This window comes from Mastigoproctus giganteus, chromosome 9 (assembly GCF_048544385.1).
Source record: "Mastigoproctus giganteus isolate SK-2022 chromosome 9, ASM4854438v1, whole genome shotgun sequence".
Classification (NCBI taxonomy): Eukaryota; Metazoa; Arthropoda; class Arachnida; order Uropygi; family Thelyphonidae; genus Mastigoproctus; species Mastigoproctus giganteus.
Genome location: NC_143583.1, coordinates 136434724 through 136459013, shown reverse-complemented (window position 1 = coordinate 136459013; position 24290 = coordinate 136434724). Strand labels below are relative to the sequence as shown.

The 24290-nt window shown below is 37.0% G+C and overlaps 1 protein-coding gene across 3 annotated transcripts in view; it reads right to left on the bottom strand.

Moving 5' to 3' along the window:
• The window catches only part of LOC150080763 (interleukin-1 receptor-associated kinase 4-like), a 191357-nt gene that overhangs the window by 63430 nt on the left and 103637 nt on the right, over positions 1–24290 (bottom strand). For all 3 annotated transcript variants that reach the window (XM_090381096.1, XM_090381098.1, XM_090381097.1), the window contains exons 4-5: positions 14186–14576; positions 3679–3787 (exon numbers count right to left, since the gene is read on the bottom strand). In XM_090381096.1, the coding sequence (XP_090237222.1) occupies positions 3679–3787; positions 14186–14576 (500 nt within the window). The remainder of the gene's footprint in view (positions 1–3678; positions 3788–14185; positions 14577–24290) is intronic.

Here is a 24290-nt window from a genome sequence, read left to right as displayed (position 1 = left end):
CTGGCTCAAGGAATCAGCTATCTGAAGGCAAAGGACAAAGTGAAGACTTTGTCCTTTGAGAGACAAAGGACAAACAAAACACCTATAACTAGAAGATCGAAGAATACTTGGATACACTAATGCAGAACCTCCTTACATTCAGCAAGAGACTTCACTGATACAGGGGAAGTGTCCAAAAGAAACTAACACTTGGGCCTTTGATGAAAACTTTCATAAAAATATTTGATGAGATGATTTGAGGGCCAGAACATCATGGCTGAGGAGCAGAAGGGATGTAAGCAGATAAGCAAAGGATGTAATGAACTTACTGATAAAGACACTGATGATCTACAAAGTCCAGCTGACACTGACATACTTCCTAGAAGCAACCGTGGCAAAGTAGAGAACCACCATCAAGGTTGAGAACATCATGACTAGTCCAATCCCCATCAGAAGAGGAACCTTCCAGGAAGATGCAGAGTCCACTATGGTTCTGTCTAGCACTCAACCCACTGTTCACTATGCTCAACAAAGGCAAGTACTGGTATACCCTTAAAGAAGGGAGAAAAAACCTGTACACCCTCTCTCCTGAATTACCTGGATGACACCAAACTATATGCGGCAACCGAGAACCAACAGCTACTTCAGATCACTGAAGAGTTCACCACTGACATGAGAATGTAATTTGGCCTAACAAATGCAAGACCTGTAGACTGCATCAGGGAAATCCAGTCGACCAAAGCTACCAACTGAAGATTGGTGAAGAGATTGATACCATAAAAAAGGGAGAGGCTTACAAATATGTGGGGATGATGTAGGCTCAACAGTTGGAACACAACAAGATCTAGGCCAGCTTGACTGAGAAATACTATCAGAGACTGAGGAGCCTCCTAAAATCAAAGCTGAATGGCAGGAACAAAGTGACAGACATAAACACCTATGCAGTCCAACTATAAGCATATTCCTTCCATAGATTGGGCCAACACTGAGCTGGAGAAGATTATGAGATCAACCTGGATAATGATGACCAAGAGCTGCCAACACTACCCAAAGTCAGCTATTGAGAGACTGACAGTAGTCGAAAAAGGAGGAGGAAGGGGTTTGACAGACCTTACTGAACAACAAAAGAATGCAATTAAGAACCTGATGGATTATTGCCAGGAAAACACAGTGTCAATCTACCAATCCACAGGGAAGACAGACAAATGGCACATACCACTCAACCTCAACAAGGAGACCCCACTCATATAGACAGAAAAAACAAAGACAGAAAGATATGTGAAAAGAGAACTTCATGGCAGACACTACAATGACCTCCATCAAGACTACATAGGCTTCCAATGCATGACTCATGAGTGGGAGGCTCTCCCCCAAGATTGAAAGATTCATGCTTACCATCCAATACCAGACAATCAACACCAGAAAATACATCACCAAGGATCCCAGAGTGACAGACAACACATGTTGACAATCCACCCGGTCCCAAAAACAATCAAGCACATCACCGTGGGATGCAGGGCAATCACCATGACAGAGTACACTCATAGTATTACAAGTACGAACCTCAGGTCGTACTATGGATCCCCAACTCACAAACTATTCTGGGCCTGTTCTATAACAACAGAACAGATGACCCTGCACAACAGATCAGACATAACCTTCATTGATAAGAAGGAAATGGCTAGCTACCAAATCCATTATAGCAGTGCCCAACACCAGTAACCTCCAGAAAGCATATGAAGAAAAGGTCAAGAAGTACACAGACTTAAGACAGGAAGTCAAAGAAATGTGGCATATGGAACAAGTAATAACCATCCCAATCACTATGTCAATTACTAGCATTGTTCCAAAGAGCCTCCATAATAACCTAGCAATAGGCCTCCCAGAAAACACTTATATTGAACTCCAGAAAACCATGATCCTGAACACCTATAGGATAGTCAAAGAGTTAATAGTAACTGAATGCACTCGGTACCAGTACTTTTCACAGGTCTGAACATTAAACCAAGCCTAAACCCTCAGTCTTTAGCATAAGGAGAAAGTCTCACTGTGATAAAAATTAAATGCAGATAAAGCACACAAAATTATGATTTGATTTCAACTACTGATTGAAATTTCTCTCAATCCTATAGCACTGTTCTATATAGGGTAAAAATGCTGCTCAATTCCAGGGGTGCAAAGGTACACATAACAGTCGTGTTTATAAATGTAAATTTTACTTCCATACACTGCTTGGTTGATTTCTTAGAAAAAATACATAATTTGTCCAAAATTTGCTAATAGAGGCCACTTATTAGCTGATGAAAAGCCAGCAGCTTCAAAACAGCTGTCCTCATGGTGTCTCAGATTTTTATATGTATAGTGATGACATGTAATTTAAAAGATATTAGCAAGCAGTATAAGTCCAATAAAACCATACATTACTATTAAGCCCAAGTCACAAGGTCAAATAATCACCTCTCAGTCTTCAGTGAAATCAGAAAGTCTCTTCATGATTGAAATCAAATGCAAGTAAAGCACATGAATTTTGATTTAATTTCAACTGCTGCACCGAAATACATTGAACTCATGAGCAATACTCTCAGAACAGTTTTCCAGGTTGAATAAGATTTTCCATTTGCAAAACAATATTATGTTCCCTTGAGAATGCCATTTCTACCCATATCACCCTGTATTGCATTCTTGCTCATTTACTCCATGATTTTTCCTGTCACTTAAGTCAGACTGACTATTCTGACTTCAGTGGTAGAAAGTAGTAGTTACCTACTTCTTGGAACAGCCTCTATGGATTGATGATACACTTCCACTTCTCCAACTCAACAGAATTACCCCTGAGACCTCTTAATTAACCTTAATTAAATTAATGATATGGACTCACAAACCATTTCCTTCAAAATAACTGGGTATATGCTCTCCACTCCAGTGCCCTTAACTGCATTCAAACTCAATAATAACAATCCTCTGTAATTTACATTTTGCTAATTGCATGGTGCGCAGGTTCTCTAGCATAGTTTCTCTTTGCAGTGAAGGAATTTTTATGCATAAAGGTCAACGTAAAGTACCAACATTCAATTTATTACAATTGAAATTGAATTTATTCAAGTTCATAACATTAAGTTCATTTATTCATAAAACTAATAATATGCTCTTTCTCAGTCAGTTTACGATTAACCTTAGTATACAGTTTCTGCATAGTGAATTCAGTTTTAACCTTAGTATACAGTTTCTGCATAGTGAATTCAGTTTTAAATGCTTACCAAACATGCAACAAACTTCTGATCATGGCAAGAATAACAACTTTTACACAGATCAAATCAACTTTGGAAACCAAATTATATAGCCCTCTTCTCTGCTGCAAAACTGTCATGGTTACTGATAATTTTATAAAGAGGCTTCTTCTTTTTTCCCCTCTTCATTTTACCATATTATGAGATATGACAATTACATAAGCAACTACTGTATGGAAATATCTAGCAGTTCTTAGAAAGGTTAAATGCAGATTTCTGAATAAGCTTAATATATAACAAGTAATAACTATATATGCAATTTACTATTGAAAAATTACTTTAAAAATGAATCAACTGCATTCATACTGAGACATTAGCATGAATCAGCATGTCTAACATTTCTAATCTTTTTTTTTTATGTACAGAAAGTCTCTTAGCACTGAATAATAATTAGTGTTAAGGTAATACTTACAGCAAGTTTCTCCTGCAAAGAGCCATTGGCCATATATGAATATACAAGACAAGCATAAGGGCCATCAGATGAATATCCCAGAAGAGGAAGCAAGTTTGGGTGATTATATCTATGTGTGATGAAAGGGGAGAAAAAATTCATGTTAATTAACTATCTCCATGATATTATTATTACTATGGCACCTCAATGTAAAGTGACATACTACTTAGCTTATCTAATATAGCATTCAAATAATAATTTGGGTTATAATTATCATTGTGAATTAAGACAATGTGCATTCATCGAAAATAAATAAATTGAAAATAAATCGAAAAATAATCGTAATAAAAAAAATCTTTCTTCATAAGGGCGTCCTTGTGAAGAAAGGTTTCGAATATGTGGATTGCAGAGTTTGGAAACTAGACACCTTAGAGGAGATTTGATTGAGGTGTTTAAGGCTGTGAGAGGCATCAGTAAAATGAATGAGGATGGAATTTTCAAGGTTATAAATGATGCTAGAACTAGGGGACATAAATTCAAGTTACGGGGGGGAAATGTTTAGATTGGACTGCAGGAAGTTTTATTTTAGCCAATGAGTTATAAATTACTGGAATAAGTTGCCTACATGGGTGGTAGGTAGAGGCTGACAAGTTTGGGGAAATTCAAAAGTCATCTGGATAGTACCTTCGGGTCAGGGAAGCGCATAGGATGATAGGTTTAATTTCTTTTTCTTTTACTAATTATTGCTATTTATTTATTTTATTTTATTATTATTTTTTTATTTATCATTGTTTTATTCATTTTTTTTTTTTTTTTTTGGCCGGTGCAGCATAAGCACTGGCCTGCATGTTGCAAGAAAGCCTATGGCTTTCTTGCAACATGCAGCCATTACTAATACTAATACTAAATTTAATAAAGGATAACTATGATAATTTAATCTAGGGGGCTTTGCCCCCTGCTCGCTTCGCTCGCCAACCTCCGTGACACTTTTCTACATAAAATATAGAGGTATGATGGAGTAAGTCAAATGTTTTCTACATAAAAGACACACCTGTCCAAACACACTGATCGACATCAAATCAGGAAATTACCTATGTAATTATTTACCTGTGCATTTGAGGTGACGTAATTGCCCTGCTCACTTGTACCACATGACCTGCACCCCTTTTCTCCCATTGGCTACCCCCACCATGCAGCATTCTCAAAGTGGAATAAATATCACTATGTAATTATTTACCTGCATTTACATAGATCATTTAGGGATAAAGCCTTTTGCTTTGGGTTCCATAATGCATGAGGGATATTGTTGCATCTAAGAGAGCAAGACTAAAATATTTAACTAATAGATATACAAACTATATCAGGATGATGGGTCCCTTCATCAGCTGACATTAATATACAAAAAACGTTACAATGGAACATCAAATGATGCCAGGCGTGGTCATGTATTATACAGTGAAGCACATGCACAAGGTTGGTGAACGTTATGGAGGCAGTTGTCCTGCAATACAACGAATGTTGGCATGCATCCCACATACATGCTCTACATTGTCAACAGCAATTGACTGATTCTGCCCAGTAATCCATTTATGTTCCTTCCATTTAATGTTCACCAACCTTGTGCACATGCTTCACTGTCTAATACATGACCATGCCCGACATCATTTGATGTTCCATTGTAATGTTTTTTATATATTAATGTCAGCTGATGAAGGAAACCATCATCCCAATATAGTAGAGGTATGATTGTAAACGGTTTAGTATTTTGTAAATATTTTAGTTTTTTGTTTATTTTAGTTTTTTATTATTTGTTGTTTTCATCCGTTCAGTCGCAGCCGACTTTCAGAGACTTTATGAGCGAGCTGCCTCCTTGCTGTCTAGTCTTCAACAGCTTCTTTAAGTCCTCCATGCTCATGCCAGTATCGCTCTTGATGGTGTCAAGGCAGGGTGTTCTTTGCTGATCTCTTCTCATTCCACTGACCCTTCCTAGCATTATTGATTTTTCCAATGAATTGGATCATATTACCTGACCGAAATACGTCAACCGTAGCTTAGTGATCTTTATGCCCATAATGTTTCGGAGATTCTAGAGTTCGTTCATAAAATTTTCTAGTGAAAAATACTGGAGTAGGTCACCGTGTCTTTCTCCAGCGGTGGCACTATTATATGGCTGTATGGGCCTTTACTAATCAAAACTCAAAGTCTTTAAAAATCTATATCTTTTCCGATAAGGTGATATTTTGTCCCAAAATTAGATACAACAAATCAATGTGACAAACCCCTCCACCTAATTAAAGTTCCCTGCATTCATAACTTGTAGAATTTAAAAAGCAGCTCTTCAAACTTTCAAATACCATTGCTATGCTTAAGCATAGGCAGCTGGAATTGACAGTTAGAACAAAGAATGTTCTAAAGGCTAAAACAGATTTATCATAAATTTAGCATAAATATTACCTTTCCATGACTATAAATAGACAAACCAGATGAAGCTTATCACACTATACTCAAATTGCACAAAAGAATTTAAAATAAACACCTTAAAACCATATGTATAAACTATTTAGTACTAACCTTTGAGAGCACATATAAAAAGCAATCATCACAGCTAACTGCCATTGTTGGCCATGTAAATAATTAATTGGCCAACAAAATGACCAATGTAATTATTTACCTTCGCATTTGTAGTGACGTAATTGTCCCGCCTTCTTCTCCCATTGGCTTGAATAAATATCACTAGGAGGAAAACTTTTTAATGTATAGAGAGAGATATATACAGTGAAAATCAGACATTACAGTGCCTACACTGGAACTTTCCACCTGTAGTGTTAATATGTAACAAGCTAAGTAATGTATGCAATATGTTATATTTCAAGCCCATTCAATTTTTTTTTCTTTTTCTGTAATTAATAAAAGTGAACAGTACATATAATTATCTTCTTATCAATTAATTACTAAGATAACTTTAGACAACACTTAATAAAACTCTATAGTTTTATGTTCTTTAAACTTAGCCATTCAGTTTAATTACAACTGTACACTTATTATTATTATTAGCCATATGGTGCAAGGAAGCCTCAGGCTTATGCTGCACCAGCCAAAAAAAAAAATTTCTGAGTTACCCTGAGAGAGAGAGAGAGAGAGAGAGAGAGAGAGAGAGAGAGAGAGAGAGAGAGAGAGAGAGAGAGAGAGAGAGAGAGTAGAAGGAAATCACCAAGAAAGAGAAGAATGATGATATCCAGCTCAGGACCCTGGGTGTGCCAAGCCCCTACTCACCAGATGTGAGCCCCACTTATTACTCTTTGCCCATATATTTTTATGTCTTATTTTCTCTTTTCCTCTATATCTCTTCAAAAGCTACACCACATTCAAATCCTTGCATGCAGCACCTCTAAAGCTCGAAATATTGCATTAAAGCCCATGTTTAATCTATGAATTTCTTTTTTCCTACAAATTGTACAGAAATAACTGCATTTACATTTGTCCAATTTTAATGAAATTTGTAATGGCTTAGCAGATCTTTCTCAAAGAACCAAATATAAAATTTCAAGAAAATCTACCTACTTGGAGTCAAGTTGTTACATGCAACTGGAACAACCTTGGCATGGACTCCACATGGTGTTAATGTGTCCTGTGGTAGAGCACAATGTGTATAGTAATGTCTACACATTGTCAGGTAGATGTTTGTAGCATTGAAATATCCCTTTCCAGCAGGTCCCAAATATGCTCAATTCGGTTGGGATCTGATGAGTTGGGTGGCCACAGGGAAAGAGAATTTATTGTTATGTTTCTGAAACCAGTTGGCAAATTGCCAGGCCTTATGGCAAGACATGCTGTATTGCTGATAGACACCAGAATTATCTGGATACACTGTTATCAATGAAGGGGTGTATTTGACTGGCAACAATAAAAAGGTAGGCTTTCCCATCAAGCTGTTGATTAACAGTGATCCAGTTGAGTATTATTTGAATACTGATACTCAACCATTAATGTCGATTAACAGTAATGGTGGGGGCCACCTTTTGCCTGTAATACAACTAATATGTATCCATGGATTCCATAAGGTGTTGTGGTATCCTATGGCAGTGCACAATGTGTCCAGTAATGCCCATACATTGTTAGGTATGCAATGAAATGTCCTTTTCCATTGGTCCATACATGTTCAACTGGGTTGAGATCAGGTGAGTTGGATGGCCATGGAAGAGCAGAGAATTCATTGTCACATTCCTGAAACCAGTTAGCAACCTGCCAGGCATCGTGGCCCTATCTTGTTGATAGACTGCCAGAGTTTTCTGGATTCTTGGATGGTGACAATAGAAATGTGAGTGTACCCATCAGGCCGTTGTTCAACAGTGATCAGAAGACCCAGAATATATCACAAAGACAGTCCCCAACCATAAACACCACCACCTCCAGGCTGCCAAACACCAACAATGCATTCAGATGTCATGGCTTCATGTTACTTTCTCCAAATGAGAATATGCCCAATACTATGATAGAGTTGGAAACAGGATTCATAAAAGCAGGCAAGAGAATTCCAAATATCAGTGGTCCAGTGTTAGTGCTGACATGCCCACACAAGGCACAATTTCTTTTGTATTTCAGTGACCATGGTTACACATGACAGACATCGACCACCATAGCCTAAATATGTCAACATTTGCAGCATTATCCACATAGATATTAGTCCTGCTATTCCTATAACACTGTACTGGGAGTTAGCAAGGTCACTGTGCTGCAACCCATCAGTGATGCAGCACAGTAACCTAGCTAACCCCCAATGTGTCATCCCATCAGTGATGCATCACCGCGTGTTGATACAGGATATTTACCACAGGTGTCAATCACACATGGATGTCCAACATGTGACCTTTGGTTGATTGTTTGGCTGCTGCTGAACCAGTCAAGGCAGACATGACACCACAGAACACCAGCACTTAGCCATGTGGCCAATTGTCGAGATACTGACACCTACATGTCTAGTCCTCACAATCAATTACATTTTTGAAGTTAGCATTAGTAGAGACATATGATGCAAGAAAGCAAGCTTATACAGCATCAGCCAAAAAAAAAAAAAAAAACAACCCTTCCCATTTCACACATCAATTCACTCCAAATGCCTGTCTAGCTCAGCCTTAAATTTATTTAGCTATCAATTTCCAAAACAACAGATGTAAGTCTGTTCCAGCAATTCACCACCTGCTGGCTAAAGGCAAATTTGGGAACATCTGTTCTACAACTGACTTTCCTCAATTTGAATTTATGTCCACACAGGTGATTAAACTGGGCTACACGAAGAACCCCATCAGCATTGAGCTTGCTGATGGGGGTTCTTTCAAGGCCTTGTACACCTCAATCAGATCACCTCGCTGGTGCCTAGTCTCCAGACACTGTAATTTGCAAAACTTAAGCCTTTCTTCATAAGAGCAACCCTTTGTTCCATTCACTAATCTTGTTGCCCTTCTCTGTACTCATTCCAACAGCTCTACATCCTTCTTAAAATGAGGACTCCAGACCTGTATACAGTATTCAATGTTTGGCCTGACCATTGCCTTATACAAGGGGATAATCACCTCCTTATCCCTGCTAGAAAAATTCCTGTATATCATTGACAAGACACCATGAGTTACTCTGGCAGCCTATCTGCACTGCTCAGACAACTTCATATCTGCCTGCACAATTACCCCCAGGTCCTTTTCACTCTCTACCTCTGTCGGTGTAGTACCACACAGTTCATACGTTACTCTGGGGTCACTGCTACCCAAATGCAGTACATTTGTCAATGTTAAACTTCAGTTGCCACCTCTCAGCCCATCAGCTCAACTTTTCTAGATCCTGTTGCAGTAGTGCACTGTCATTAGTGTCATTAACAACCCTGTCAACCTTCGTATCATCTGCAAACTTAGACATTAAGCCTGATATACTTTCATCAATATCATTAATAAATATAGAAAGCAACAATGAATCCAATACTGAACCCTGAGGGACTCCACTAATAACATTAGTCCAAGAAGAGCAGTGTCCACTGATTTCCACTCTGTCTTCTCCCACTCAACCATCCCTTTATCCATAGCAGCAATTTGCCTTTAATACCATACTGCTCCAAGTTGTACAGTAGTCTTCCATGTGCAATAGTATCAAAAGCTTTCCTAAGATCCAAGTATATGATATCAAAATTATTTTTTGCATCCAGTTCCTTTGTTACCAAATCATAGTATCCAATCAAATTTGTCAGACAAGACTTCCCCTTAACAAACCCATGCTGTGTCTGAACTATACCTGAGTTCTTGTCTAGATGATTCTGCGTGCTTCTTTAACCAGTGCCTCCATTAATTTCCCCTGAACAGAAGTTAAACTAACAGGTCTGTAATTACTTGTGTCACCCTTTGATCCACCTTTGTAAATCAGGGTCACATTTGCACATCTCTAGTCCATGGGGACCTCCACTGAGTCCAAGGAAGCTCTCATAATTATGGCTAAGGGTTTGCTTACTTCCTTTACTGCCTCCTTTAATATAAATGGTAGATCCCATCCACCCAGGTGCCTTTCTTATGTTTAACTTCAACAAATTCTCTTCCACCTTGCCCTCAGTTATTACAAAATCATTTAGCTCACTGCCAGGGTTTAATAAGCCAGAGGCTTATTAAACCCTGGCAGTGAGCTAAATGATTTCATCTACATTCACATATGAGTTATTTAGGTTTAATAAGCCTCTGGCTTATTAAACCTAAATAACTCATATGTGAATGTAGATGAAAAATACTCATTCAATTTGTCAGCTATCTGAGCAGAATCATCAAGTACACCAATCTGATTCATCCCCTTCCTTCTAAATAGAAGGAAGGGGATTAAAAACAGAAGAGTTCTTTACATAAGTAAAGAACTCTTCTGTTTTTCTTTGAATGCTTTGCCAAAGATTTCTCATAATCTGCCTTTGCCTGCCTAACCTCCTTTGTGACTTGATTACAGACCAGCTCATATCTACCACAGGCTTCTGTGTCACCTGATAATTATATGTATACCATGTATTTTTCTTCTCTGCCATGTGTCTCATTAGTTCATCTGACATCTATTTAGGCCTAAACCTTAAATAATATCTTAGGCCACCGTAGTCACCTTTAAGTCTTTTTGGAGTCTGCTGACAAGGCTAGTGGTAGCCGGTCATGTTCAAAGCCATTAAGTCGACTTTTTTTTATTTATTGATTTGAAATTGTTTTTGTATAATTTTTGATTTAAATTTATTAGCATAGTATTTTTTGTGATTTTCTGATTAATTTGGTGCATTTATTCGTTACTTGACCTTGTAATTGCATATACATAAAACCACAGTCGATTCTGCTGACATTGTATCGATGGTAGCATACGAATCTGTCACCATTGTTTTTCTTATTGGTATAGAAGATACTGAAGTTTCTACATAACTTGTAGCAGTGTAAATAGTGTCAGCAGAGGATTATAAACTATAAATTATAGCACTATTTACGTGTTTTAATAATTTAACTTGTCATGTAGACGTAACAGACGAACATAACAATATTAGTAGAGCTTTTATAATTGGTGATTTGGCTTAGAAAGCTGGCGTGAGAGTTCGAACCATGTGCATGACAATAGATAGTTAATTTATTATCTATTATATAAATACCTCGATTTTACCAATGTAATGTTTTAACTTAATACATATAACCACTTAAATTTCACAAATGTAATGTTATAACTTAGTACATATAACTTAAACTTGATAGGAGACATGAAATTAATATAACGTAATTCAGAAGGAGATAAAACTCGGTGTTTATGGAGCAATCAGGAACGAGACATAATTCATCAAATTTATTTACAAAAGTCCTAGGCATTGGTGTACATGTAACTGTACATGCACCTGCTCTTATTCTTAGCTATCTTAACACAGCCCATGTATTTAATTGTTCTGCGATGACTCTCAGCAATCTCTGAATTTGGAAAAGTCTCAGCACTGACTCATTTTTACTCACAGACACTCAAAAACTGATCAACACATGTGCAAACTACAATCTTCTATCAGCTGTTTCCAAATATTAGCCTTCACCAGCATCATCCATTTCTACACAAGGGGGTGATGCTAATGCAAAGACAACTCAGTGTGTGTGTGTGTAAACTGTAAATTAGATAATATAAAAAAACTGAGATGCAAATTTACATGATTTAATAATAATAAAAATTAAGAACAGCAGCAAAGAATTTTCGCAAACTACACATACCTGAAAAAATGGACAAAGAATAGCCACATACTTTATATGATATTATCTGCTATTAATTGGCTTGGTTGACATGATGCTATTTACTGTGACTGTGTGATGGCTGGGAATGAAAGAAACCTAGGAGTGATTGTACAGTTCAATATGAAGTTCTCTGAGCAGTGCAGACAGGTTGGTTTTGTCAATGATGATATACAGGAATTTTGCCAGCATGGACAATTAAGTTTTTTTTTTTTTTTTTTTTGATTTGGTAGTTGTTGGCGCATCGGCTTCTGTGGCCATATTGCACTTCCCAAGGTTTTTGCAGTACTTTGATCCAAGCCCGAGGCGGGAATCGAACCCGCGACCTTTGGGTTGCTGGCCAGGTACTTTACCCACTCGGCTAGCCCGGTCGGCGGACAATTAAGTGATTACTCCATTGTATAAGATAATTGTTAGCCACACCTTGAGTACTTCATAGAGGTTTGGAAGCCTCACTTTAAGAACGTTGTGGATCTCTTGAATTGATTTACTCAATTCATTTAAAGCTTTAAATGAATTGAGTAAACTTAATCATGATTGTATTCTTACTTTTCTCAGTTACACAAGAAGGCATAAATTTAAATTGAAAAGGAATAGGTGTGAAAAAATTTGCTTTCAGCCAGAGAGTAATTCATGCTCAGACTAATTCAAATTGAGGAAAGATGGTTGCACAATAGATGTGTGAAAGTTTGCCCTTAACCAATGGGTGGTTGATTGCTGGAACAAAGTTCCATCTGATGTTGTAGAAGTGTAGAGCCTGAATAAATTCAAGGAAGAACAAGATCTACTGTTGGATGGGGTGGGTAGATGAAATGGGAGGGGGTTTAATTTTTGGTTGATGCTGTATAAGCTTGCTACCTTGCATTATGTGTTGCTACTACTACTACTAATAATAATAATAATAAAGGGCATGATTAGCCCAGTATTTACAATGCTGAGCCACCAATATCATGGACCCAGATTCGAATCCCACACCAGGAAAAAAAAAAAATTGCGGAGGGGGGGGGGAGTCACGAAAGTAGCTTCATTGGACCTGCCTCCACCAAAGTCAAAGTGAAAGCTGAGGCAGAGAGTGGCGCTATTTGATGTCGCCTCCATAACTACCTCCCACCACTGGATGTTAAAACTAAACAGATCGACCTCCATAGCTGGATGAAGATGAGAAGTAGACATATTGAATATACTGCATCGAGTGTGTGGTGCAGGATAAAGTCACTCGCATTCAGGCCTTAGGCAGAGGTGTCAGTTCAAAAAGTCAGAGACAGTCTCCAGTGGAACAAGTGGCACTGTCTCCCATATAGCTTCCACAACTGAAGGGCAAGACCATCCAGCCCAAACAACTGTAAGTGCTTCCTACAACTGCAGTAATGGCCACCCAGGAGGGAAGAAGAAGAAGAATCCACTGCATCAAGTGGAGCATCAAAATGAATACATTCATCATGCAAGCATGCTACAAAGTAACAAAGCTAGAGACAGTCAGACATAATAACATACATGACAAAACAACACACCAACAAGTGGGTGAAATGATTCCCAAATATTCATGTCACCAAACAGCAAATAGCAGACCAGAGATAGACCACTATTAAGAACCTGTAGCTCCTGCACTCTTGTAAAAAATCAAGCAGGATGTGAATGACCAACTACAAAGAATATGGACACAGCGAAACCAGAAATGGAGGAAGAACAACAAGTACATGAACTGCAACCTAGAGCTGCTGAAGTGGAAACAGACGAGATCATAATATTCAGAATAAAAGTAAAGTGGAAGAAAGCACTAGCAGCATTCAAGGGAATAGACCCCACAAAGACCCACACCATACCAAAGCAAAGAGCAAATAGAATGCTGTGGCAAGTCACAGACTACCTCAATCAATGAATAATACTGGCCTACCTCAACCATAACAAAAAACAATGGATGCCATCTGGACAGCCATTTACTGTGCCACTGTAGCAGCCACCAGGATAAATGGAAGGGAAATCAGAGACCAAAGGAAAACAAAATGCAGAGACAAGGAACCGCCAGCCTGGAAAGTTGTAAATTGCATCATCTACAATAATTTGTAATAAACTGATAAAAAAAATAATTTGATTTCTATAGTTAGCTGAGAGAGACAACCATAATCCTATAGTTGTCTCTCATAATCCTTCTACCTCTCAGAAGTAATACATATACATCATTATTAATGCCAGCAGATACTTAAACATAATAAAGAACAAGAGTAAAGACTTTCACCATTATCAAATTTATAATGCTGATAGTTCTTCACACCCACCTTGTAAGAACTTCAATTTCAGTCATAAACTGTCTATCAACAGCACCTTTAAGGCGCTTAACTGCTACTTCCTCACCATTCTTGATTCTTCCATAAAATACAGATCCAAAGGCACCTTCTCCTAGAAGACAACCACCATTTTTCTTATTTTTATCATTAAACTGCCAGGTAATAACAGCTAAATCTCTGTATCTAAAAGATAAAACACCATTATCTGCAATTTCATGTACATTCTGGACATCAGAATTTTTTACATCATATTCATTGTCTTGGCCAACCAAAGTATCTGAAGAGTTGCAAGATTTCCTTTCAGACTCTTCATATTTAGTTTTCCAAAGATTTAGTTTGCCATGACTATCTATGCTTTCTTCAGCGCTTAACATGAATGGTCCTAGAAAAAATTAAACACAATGTAAGCTTTCACATTCTCTACATTTTATTATAACTATTTAACCAGTTCTTTATTGAGGAAAACAATTACACACATAAACACACAGATCAAATCTCCATATGAACATTTCATTTTTTTTTTTTTGCCATTTCCTTTCATTAAGAAAGGAAATGTTGAAAAAATTCTGAATATTAAGACAAATAATTATGTAATTCATTACCGTACATAAATAAAGGCAAGATCACAAAGCTAAAAAAAAAACCTGCCAAAATGGCAAGCAGTAACCTGATTGCCATTAGCAATGACTTCAAAAGATTTGTTACTGCTGCTAATGCTTCCACCAATCTAACTTCTTGTTTTGAGTTTTAAGCTGTGAATAACCCAGAGATTAGCAAAAAAGCTTAGTGTTGTTATTATTTAATAAGTTTTTGTAACAGCAATAATAATAATAAAAAAAACTAAAAATTCTGTAAATCAAGTTTAGTACACATTTGAAAGTTGGTGGAAAATGATCTTTAAATCACTTTGAAGGCCAATGCTTAGGTCAACATGGATATTACAGATATTGCTAACCATCCTTGGAAGTAATGGAGTTTTGCCTATAGATACATCACAATATGATTAACCTGGTGTCATCATGTTTTTCAATGAACGAACTGATTAGCATATGCAACAAAATAATTTCTATATAAAGTTTAGTAATTTTCAATCATTTTGAACCCTTGTTGTTTTAAATTTGTGGTACTGTAGTTTTCATCATTCTATTTTTGCACAGGTATATTTATTCTTTAATCAAATGAGAAATTGAAAAAATACAGTATATAACTTCCAAGTTTCAGTTTAGATTTAAATTACTTAGCATATATTGATCATCACAGAAACAGAGAACCTCTTGTCATTTTTTGCCTTCATTCTGGGTGGTTGGCCGCAGTTGAAGTCATCTAGATTGTCGGTAAAAAGCGATAATAATTTTTTTTTTTTTTTGGTTTTTCTTAGGTCCCTGATGGTATTATTATTGGATTGATTTACTTTTTCTAATAATTTTCTATTATCCTTAATATTCTAACTTCCAAGTTATATATATATATAACTTGGAATAAATAGTGTTATGTATTACTGTAAATATTGGCATGCGTTATATAGAATGCATTAGCATTAGCAGTACAAATGATGCAAGAAAGCAAGCTTATACAGCTTCAGCCAAAAAAAAAAAAAAAAAAAAAAATGTGACACCTCCCATTTCACCCATTCATTCACTTTGATAGTTTGTTTAGTTCTTCCTTGAATTTATTTAAGCTATCAACTTCCACAACAACAGATGTTACTTTGTTCCAACAATCGACCACTTGTTGGCTAAAGGCAAACTTCTACACATCTATTCTGCAACAGTTCTTCCTCAATTTGAATTTGTTATTGTTGTTGTTGTGGGATTTTCTGGTGCAAGGGCTACATAGGCTATATTGTGCCTATCAAAGTAAGTAAGTATACATGTGATAACTGCTCTGGGAGCAATTAGAATTGATCATACATTTTAATTTTTTTCAAGTAGGTAAAAAATTCAGAGATTTTTGCGTCATTACCTATGATGCTGTTGAGTGACAAGGGATTTGAGATGGAGCTGAAAGTAGACTGTCGGGCAGTGTTGCACAAGGTACATTCAATCAGAATGTGCTTCACTGATAGCGGTTGCAAACAGTGTGCGCACTGAGGAGGTTCATTTCCTGTGAGCAGAAACAGATGAGTGAAGTGAGTATGACCAATTAAGGTTCTGGCTAGAAGTACTTCTTCCTTTCTAATTTTACAGAGGTTAGACATCCACAATTGTGGTTCAGGTTTCAGTTGAAACAGCTTATTATGTGTTTGATTTTTCCACAGAAGGTTCCATTCTTCCATACATATTTTCTGTATTTTGTGTTTATAATCAGGATGGGGGACCAGATCACTTGTTAAGACTACGTTGAAGGGATGCTTTGCAGCATCATCATCATCACGCTCGTTTCCAGGAATACCACTATGATCTGGGATCCAAGAGAAGACAATAGTGCGATTATTTGAATTTGTGTCCCCCCATGTGTGTAGTCTGAGCAAGAAGAAGAAGAATCTCATTAGCAATGAGCTTGCTCAATCAATTCAAAGCCTTATACACCTCAATCAGATTATCTCGCAGGTGCCTAGTCTTCACACGATACAATATTGTAGAATGAAGCCTTTCTTGGTAAGAGCATCCAGAAGTGTATTGCTAAAAAAAATAGTACCGGAATGCTCGTTCTCCAGAAGATTATATATGATAACACCACACTGACTGTACAGTAACTGAATCAGACTTCAGACTCATGGTTCATAGAACAACCAGTTCTAGCGTTCAGCTCATGGTGAATCAAAATGCAGCATTCGCACGCATCACAGTATATCTCATTCGTGGGATCTCTTTATATAACACATTGTACTTTAGTAAGAAACATTCAAGTTTCATTGCGAAATTTTTGTTTTTAAAGAAATTTTTAAAGATTACTATTAATATATATTTTTAGTAGCAATGGGTAAAATAGATAAACAATGGCATAATCAAAGGGGAGGCCCTTTGATTATGCCATTGTTTCATAATATTAGGTGTATAAATTTAATGATTTTCTATTATGACATTTAGAAAAAATATTGGGACGTCATTCCGGTGCGTTCCAGCCCAAATGCACCACTAAGAGCATCCCTTTGTCCCCTCGCCAATCTCATTGTCTATTTCTGTACTCATTCTTACAGCTTCACATCCTTCCTAAAATGAGACCTCCAGACCCTGTATGAAGTATTTATTAACCATTGCCTTATACAATGGGATAATCACCTCCTTATCCCTGCTATAAAAATTCCTGTATATCATTGAAAAACCCAATGAGCTGTCCTGGCAGCCTGTCTGCATTGTTCAGAGAACTTCATATCTGACCGCACACACAATTAACCCCAGGTATTTTTCATTCTCCACAACTCTGAGTGGAGTACCACACAGTTGGTACATTACTCTGGGATTACTGCTACCCATATGTAGTACTTTGCATTTATCAATATTAAACTTCAATTACCATTTCTCAGCCCATCTGCTAACTTTTCTAGAACCTGTTAAAGTAGGATACTGTCATTAAAAAGGTAAAGTGCAGCCATTATCAACCCACTGCAGGATGGAAGCCTCCTCAACAATTCATGCTGAGGGGAAAATGGACCATAATCTGCCACGCTGGTCCAGTGCGGGTTGGCAGATCGACTGTATTCAGCAGTCAGGGGCTTGAACTCCGGTCTACTCAAGGAGCGTGTGGTATGCACTCCTGCTCCTGACCACTCGACTACAGAAGCCACTACTGTCATTAACCATCTGCCAACCTTTGTATCATCTACACACTTGGACTTTAAGCCTGATATGCCTTCATCAATATCATTGATAAATGCAGAAAACAACAATCGGCTCAACTCTGAACCCTGGGGGGATTCCACTAATGACATTAGTCCATGAAAAGTAGTGTCCATTAATTACCACTTTCTCTTCTCTCACTCAACCATCCTTTTATCTATTGTAGCAACTTGCCATATTGCTCCAATCTGCACAGTAGTTTTCCATGTGCAGTAGTATCAAAAGCTTTCCTGAAATCCAAATATATGATATCAAAATTATTTTTTGAATATAGCTCCTTTGTAACCACATTGTAGTATCCAATTCAATGAAATTAATCAAACAATATTTCCTCTTAAAAAACCCATGCCGTGTCTGAAATATAATTGTGGCCTTGTTTAGATGATCATGCATTACTTCTTTTATCAGTGACTCCATTATTTTTGCTGGAAGAGAAGTTAAACTAACAGGTCTGTAATTACTCATTCACCCTTTGATTCCCTCCTTTGTGAATTGGGGATACATTCACACCTCTCCTATCTGCAGGGACTTCCCCTGAATCCAAGGATGCTCTCATAATAATGGCTAAGGGTTTGCTTCCTTCCTTTCTGCCTCCTTTAATATAAATGGATAGATCCCATCCCCTAACAGGTGCATTTCTTATGTTTAACTTCAACAATTTCTCTTCCACTTTGCTCTTAGTTATTACAAAATCATTTAGCTCCCCATTAGAGTTTGATACACTTCTGGAATTCCCTTCCTTAAAGAATTCCTCATATGTGAATGTAGATGCAAAATACTCATTCAGTTTGTAAGCAATCTGAGCAATATCATCAAAAATCAAACCATCGATATCTTCTCTGCCACAAGCTTCATCAGTTCATGTGACATCCATTTAGCACTGCCTATACCTTGAAGAGTATTTCTTAGTTGGTATGAAAAGTCTAGTGGCCTCTATGATTAATTCCTTGAACCCTTCCCATTCAGAATTTGCAGATGGTAACAACATCAGTTGGTCCCACTGTATAAAATTTAAAAACTGTAGGGGACCACTGTAGTTAGCTTTACAAAAGCAAACCCTCCTCCCTTTACCCTTAATGGTAGTTACATCTCTAAATAAATCCCAAATCAATACACTGTAATCACTGCTGCCTAGTGGTTCTTTTATCTGCAGATTCTTAATGCATGAATAATCAGAGCTGAAAATCAGATCACGAGCATTACACTTGATGTCTTGTTTTACGTGCTGCTGTAAAAAACAGTCATCCAATAAATCCACAAAACTCTTGCTAGTATTTGAATGACCAATCCACAAGTTCCAGTCAATATTTGGAAAGTTAAAATCCCCCATTATAAGACATTCTGATTTAATGGACCACTCTATTTCTCTACAGCTCTTTGTTCTACTCATCAAGGTCATTACACTTATAACACACTCATACTCTCAGTTTTGCTTTCTCAGTGCTTATGTCACACCAAACTGACTCAACACTGCACTGTCCACCCATATCAACTGGATGCACTTCCTTAGATTTATGTATTTCTTAACTAACAGCATGAGCCCTCCTCCCTTCCTATCCTTTCTGTACACATTATACTCTGAAAATTCCAATTCTGCATTTCTTATATCTGTGACACCACGTCTCTGATAACCCAACAATATCTCCCTTTGACATCTTGACCAGTACTTCAAATTCATCAAATTTATTTACTATACTTTTAGCACTGATGTACATGTAAGTATACATTCACCTGTTCTTAAACTTAGTTACCCTAGTACAGCCCATGTATTCACTTCTTTTATGATGACTCCAGGCAGTCCTTGACATCGCCAGGATCTTGCTTTCAAGGTTACTGCTCATTCCAATAGAAGAATCAGTATTGGAACGAGAAAGAGTCACTGTAATCTGTGCCCACGGCTATTGTTAATCCATTAGTCTGTGTAACCCTCCCCATGCTAGCAGTTTTCTGACCCACCTAACACTGCCTCAATAGCATCAGCAAATATTCTTGCACCCTTTCTATTTAAGTATCTCCCATCCCTGTAGAACCAGTCTCTCCTGTTAACAACATTATATAAAGCCTTGGTTTTACGCAATTTGTACATTATATAAAGAATTGGTTTTATGTAATTTGTATGTTATATAAAGCTTTGGTTTTATAGAGCATTTTATACTGTAGCTTGAAGCAGTTAATTAGAGCAGCAATACAAAAGTATATAATGAGTACCAGGAATCAACAGGTTATGATATAATCAAATTAGTGTCACACTTCTGCATTTAAAATTGTAGTGATAAAATTTAAAAAGCACTTCAATACGTTATAAATAGTTTTACTGAGTATATTTTATTGAGTATACTTTTTATTGAGTGTATTGCATCATATTATGGGAGTACTGCAAAAATTGAACAAAATTGCTTGGGTGATGACATAATTATTACCTATCACATCTCAGAATTTCTTGTTCCAACATCTGAATTGGCAAAAAAATACTGCATATTTGTTTTAAAGCATTTTATACATGTATTGGAGTAATAGTTATCTTGACATGCAACCTCCAATTGAGTATTACTATCTACAAATAATGTCAATGTGATTATACAGTATCAGCAAAAAAAAAAAAAAAAAAAAACCCAATCACATGTTCAATCCTCCTTAAACTCATTAAAAGTATCCACTTCCACAGTTTCAGAAAGAAGCCTATTCCAATAATCAATCAGTCTCTGGCTTCTGGCCGGAAATAAAAAAAAATAAAAAAATTCCACATTTACACACTAACCATCCTTTTTCAATTTGAATACTCCCCCCTCTTATTTATATCATCTGAGCAAGGATACCATCAGTATTTACTTTACTCAATACATTTAAATCCTTAAACACTTCAATCATGCCTAGTTTTCAAACACTTCAATCATGCCTAGTTTTCAAACACTGCAATCTGCTGAACTGAAGCTTTGTAAGAGTACCCTTTTGTGCCCCTGACTAATCTTGTTACTCTTCTCTACACCTGTTCCAACAGATATACATCCTTCCTAAAATAAGGCTTCCAGATCTGTATGCAATACTCAAAATGCGGTCTAATCACTGCCACATACAACCAAATAATCACCTCCTTGTCAGTGCGGGAAAATTTCATGTATTATCACTGGAGAACCCCCTATGCATCTTCTGCACTGCTCTGAGAACTTCGTGTCAGATTCTACATTTACGACCACATATTTTTTGTTCTTCACTAACATCAGTATGGTACAACACAATTGCTACATTAGAATAAAATCTGCTTGAATAAAAGCAGAAGAATTTTTGCTTTTGCTACTGAAACAATAGAATTTATTTTTCTTGACTACACTCAAGTCAAGTGAACCTAATTTCGGCAAAGTCTGGTCAGTTTGTCACAGCCAACCTCTGCTTGCACCTTCATGATGGTGGGACTGTTATTAACACTGGGTATAATCTCCATGTGTAAGTCCTGAAATACAGCATCCTGCACACTGTAGGTGACCACCCAGGTGTGAACCAACATAAGCAGGGGTCTAGTTGTGGCACAAACAACACATGGAGGAATGCCACACTAATCCTAATCTAATCGCACCAGTTCTAATCTCAATGCTGTCCATTTTCACTTATAGTCTGCCAAACCTCATGTACTTTTTCTAACACAATCCCAGTTATCATTGATTCATTGTTACCAGGCAACACTAGGTGGTGGACTCTCATCAACCGGTGCAATACTACCACTTTGCTTACTGAAGGCTTGACGTGATGGAACCCATGTTCAGTCTCCAGAGCAAAGCTCCGGCAACTCCCCCATCTCTTTCATCATGCAGTATAACTGATATCTTTTTAGGTTATGATGGACATCATAGCGAGATACAATTTTCCTTACATTTTGAGGGTACAGTGATCCCAAGGCAGCCGCTATATATTCCACATAGTGCATAATCTTGCTGCCTCTACTCTGCCGGATAGGGAGTCCAAGTAGTCTATATGCAGGGGGGGGACATTGTTAAGGAGGCCATGTTATGTCAAGGAGCTGGATATATTCTTACCATGTGTACACCATATCCAAAGATTTCATTACTTCATACTGCATATCCCCCCCCCCAATCTTTTCTTACTAATGAATACACCATGAATTTTCAAAATAATAGAACTCACTCACTTGCAAAAAGATCTAAGCTTCCCAAACATTTCCTAATTCATTACACAAATATACGTGGTCTCAGTTTTAATCTCAATGATGTCCATTTTCACTTATAGTCTGCCAAACTCCATGTACTTTTTCTGACAGAATCCAAGTTATTATTCATTCAACCACTGCTCATCTCAGTTGTCTGAATTATTTACTGTATGATTCTTTTTGAATGTACGATCCACTGTATGATTCACTTCTTTTCAAAGGTGGTATTCTGCATATGGCTAATCTGATATTCCCTGTCAGAGACTAGTAATTTGGAATCACCTCTTTTTGATCTTCTCTGGCTTAAAATCTGTCTACCACATTCTGCTAAATTCATCCGTTGTCTCCATCATTCTCCGCATCCACTAATCACTTGGAACTCTGACTTTCTCTCTTTGAAACTTGACTTTCTCAAGTCCAACATTCCTAACAATGTGGTAATTATCCATGGTGATTTTAACGTTCAAAATAATAGAACTAACTCATCTGCAAAAAGATATAAGCCTCCCAAACATTTCCTAATTCATTACACAAATATACATGGTCTCAGTTCTAATCTCAATGATGTCCATTTTCACTTATAGTCTGCCAAACTCCGTGTATTTTTTCTGACAGAATCCAAGTTATTATTCATTCAACCACTGCTCATCTCAGTTGTCTGAATTATTCACTGTATGATTCTTTTTGCTTCAAAGGTGGTATTCTACATATGGCTAATCTAATATTCCCTGTCAGAGACTAGTAATTTGGAAAACCTCTTTTCGATCTTCTCTGGCTTAAAATCTGTCTACCACATTCTGCCAAATTCATCCATTGCCTCCATCATTCTCCTAAATCTACTAATCACTTGGAACTCTGACTTTCTCCCTTTGAAACTTGACTTTCTCAAGTCCAGCATTCCTAACAATGTGGTAACCATAGGTACCCAGCTAGTTAAGATTATGAGGCTTGTGCAATTACTAATGACTTCACACAGATTGTTCATTTACCTACCACAATACCAGACAATCCTAACCACGCAGCCAACACAACTGATCTTTTTATCACAAACAACCCTTCCAAATACACGGTCGAGGCAAGTGTTCCTGTAGGCACCTCAGATCACAACTTGGTGATAGTCTCTCCTCCAATGGATCCTTTCTGTTGTGGCCATTCTCAACCTAGTGTTGTTTGGCATTACAAGAATGCAAAATGGGATGATTTGCGTAATTGTTTTTCTTCTTTTCCTTGATCAGACTACTGTTTCATATCCTCCGATATAAACGTTTGTTCATATTGTGTCAGTGAAATTATTCTTGTAGGGATAGAATACTTAATTCTACTCTCCACCTTAAAATCTCGCCCTTCATCTAAACCAGAATTTCCCAAACTTTTTTAGTCATAGAACACTTTTCATCTCACAACATACGAAACATAAGTTTATGGGAGCCAAAGAACTGTTTGCTAATATTTTATTACACAGGATGCATCAGGAGCATCTTTGTTTCCAACACAGGTAAAGCCGAAATTCAAATAACTCTCATTATACTTTTGTTTCGGTCTTTTATTAGTTGGTTCTTGTTTTTTCACTTCGGATTTTTGGGGAACAAAAGACTGCGATTGTTCATCTTCACTTTGAAGTGTGACAATATCATTTTCATCAACCATAGTTGCACTACTAGAAGTACTTTGCTTCTCGTTTTAAAGTTCCTTTTTTCAACCACAAATCCATGGTCACATATTTTAATAATAATATTTCACAATACTAATAATTATCAAAAAATTTATACAAGGAAGTGAGTTTAGTTATGATATTGGTTCGCTTTCTCCTCTCCTTCAACCCGTGTACTCCAGGCTAAATCGCACACGAATGGCATACTAGATTACCACATTACTACTTTTTCGTAGGTAGGTATCATTACCTCTATGCATACTTCTCTATGCAAAGCCAGTCAAAATGAAGTGTTCTGCAGTCTATTTGATTATACTCTATGCCAGTATATTAATAACCGAAAAAAAATTATGTTAAAGATTATAATGATACAAAAGTGGTCTATGCTACAAATATGTAAAATTTATTTATTTTATATTTTTTAATTATTAATTATCATTTTTCGTGGAACACTTGTTCACATCTCATGGAACACTAGTGTTCCGCAGAACAAAGTTTGGGAAACAC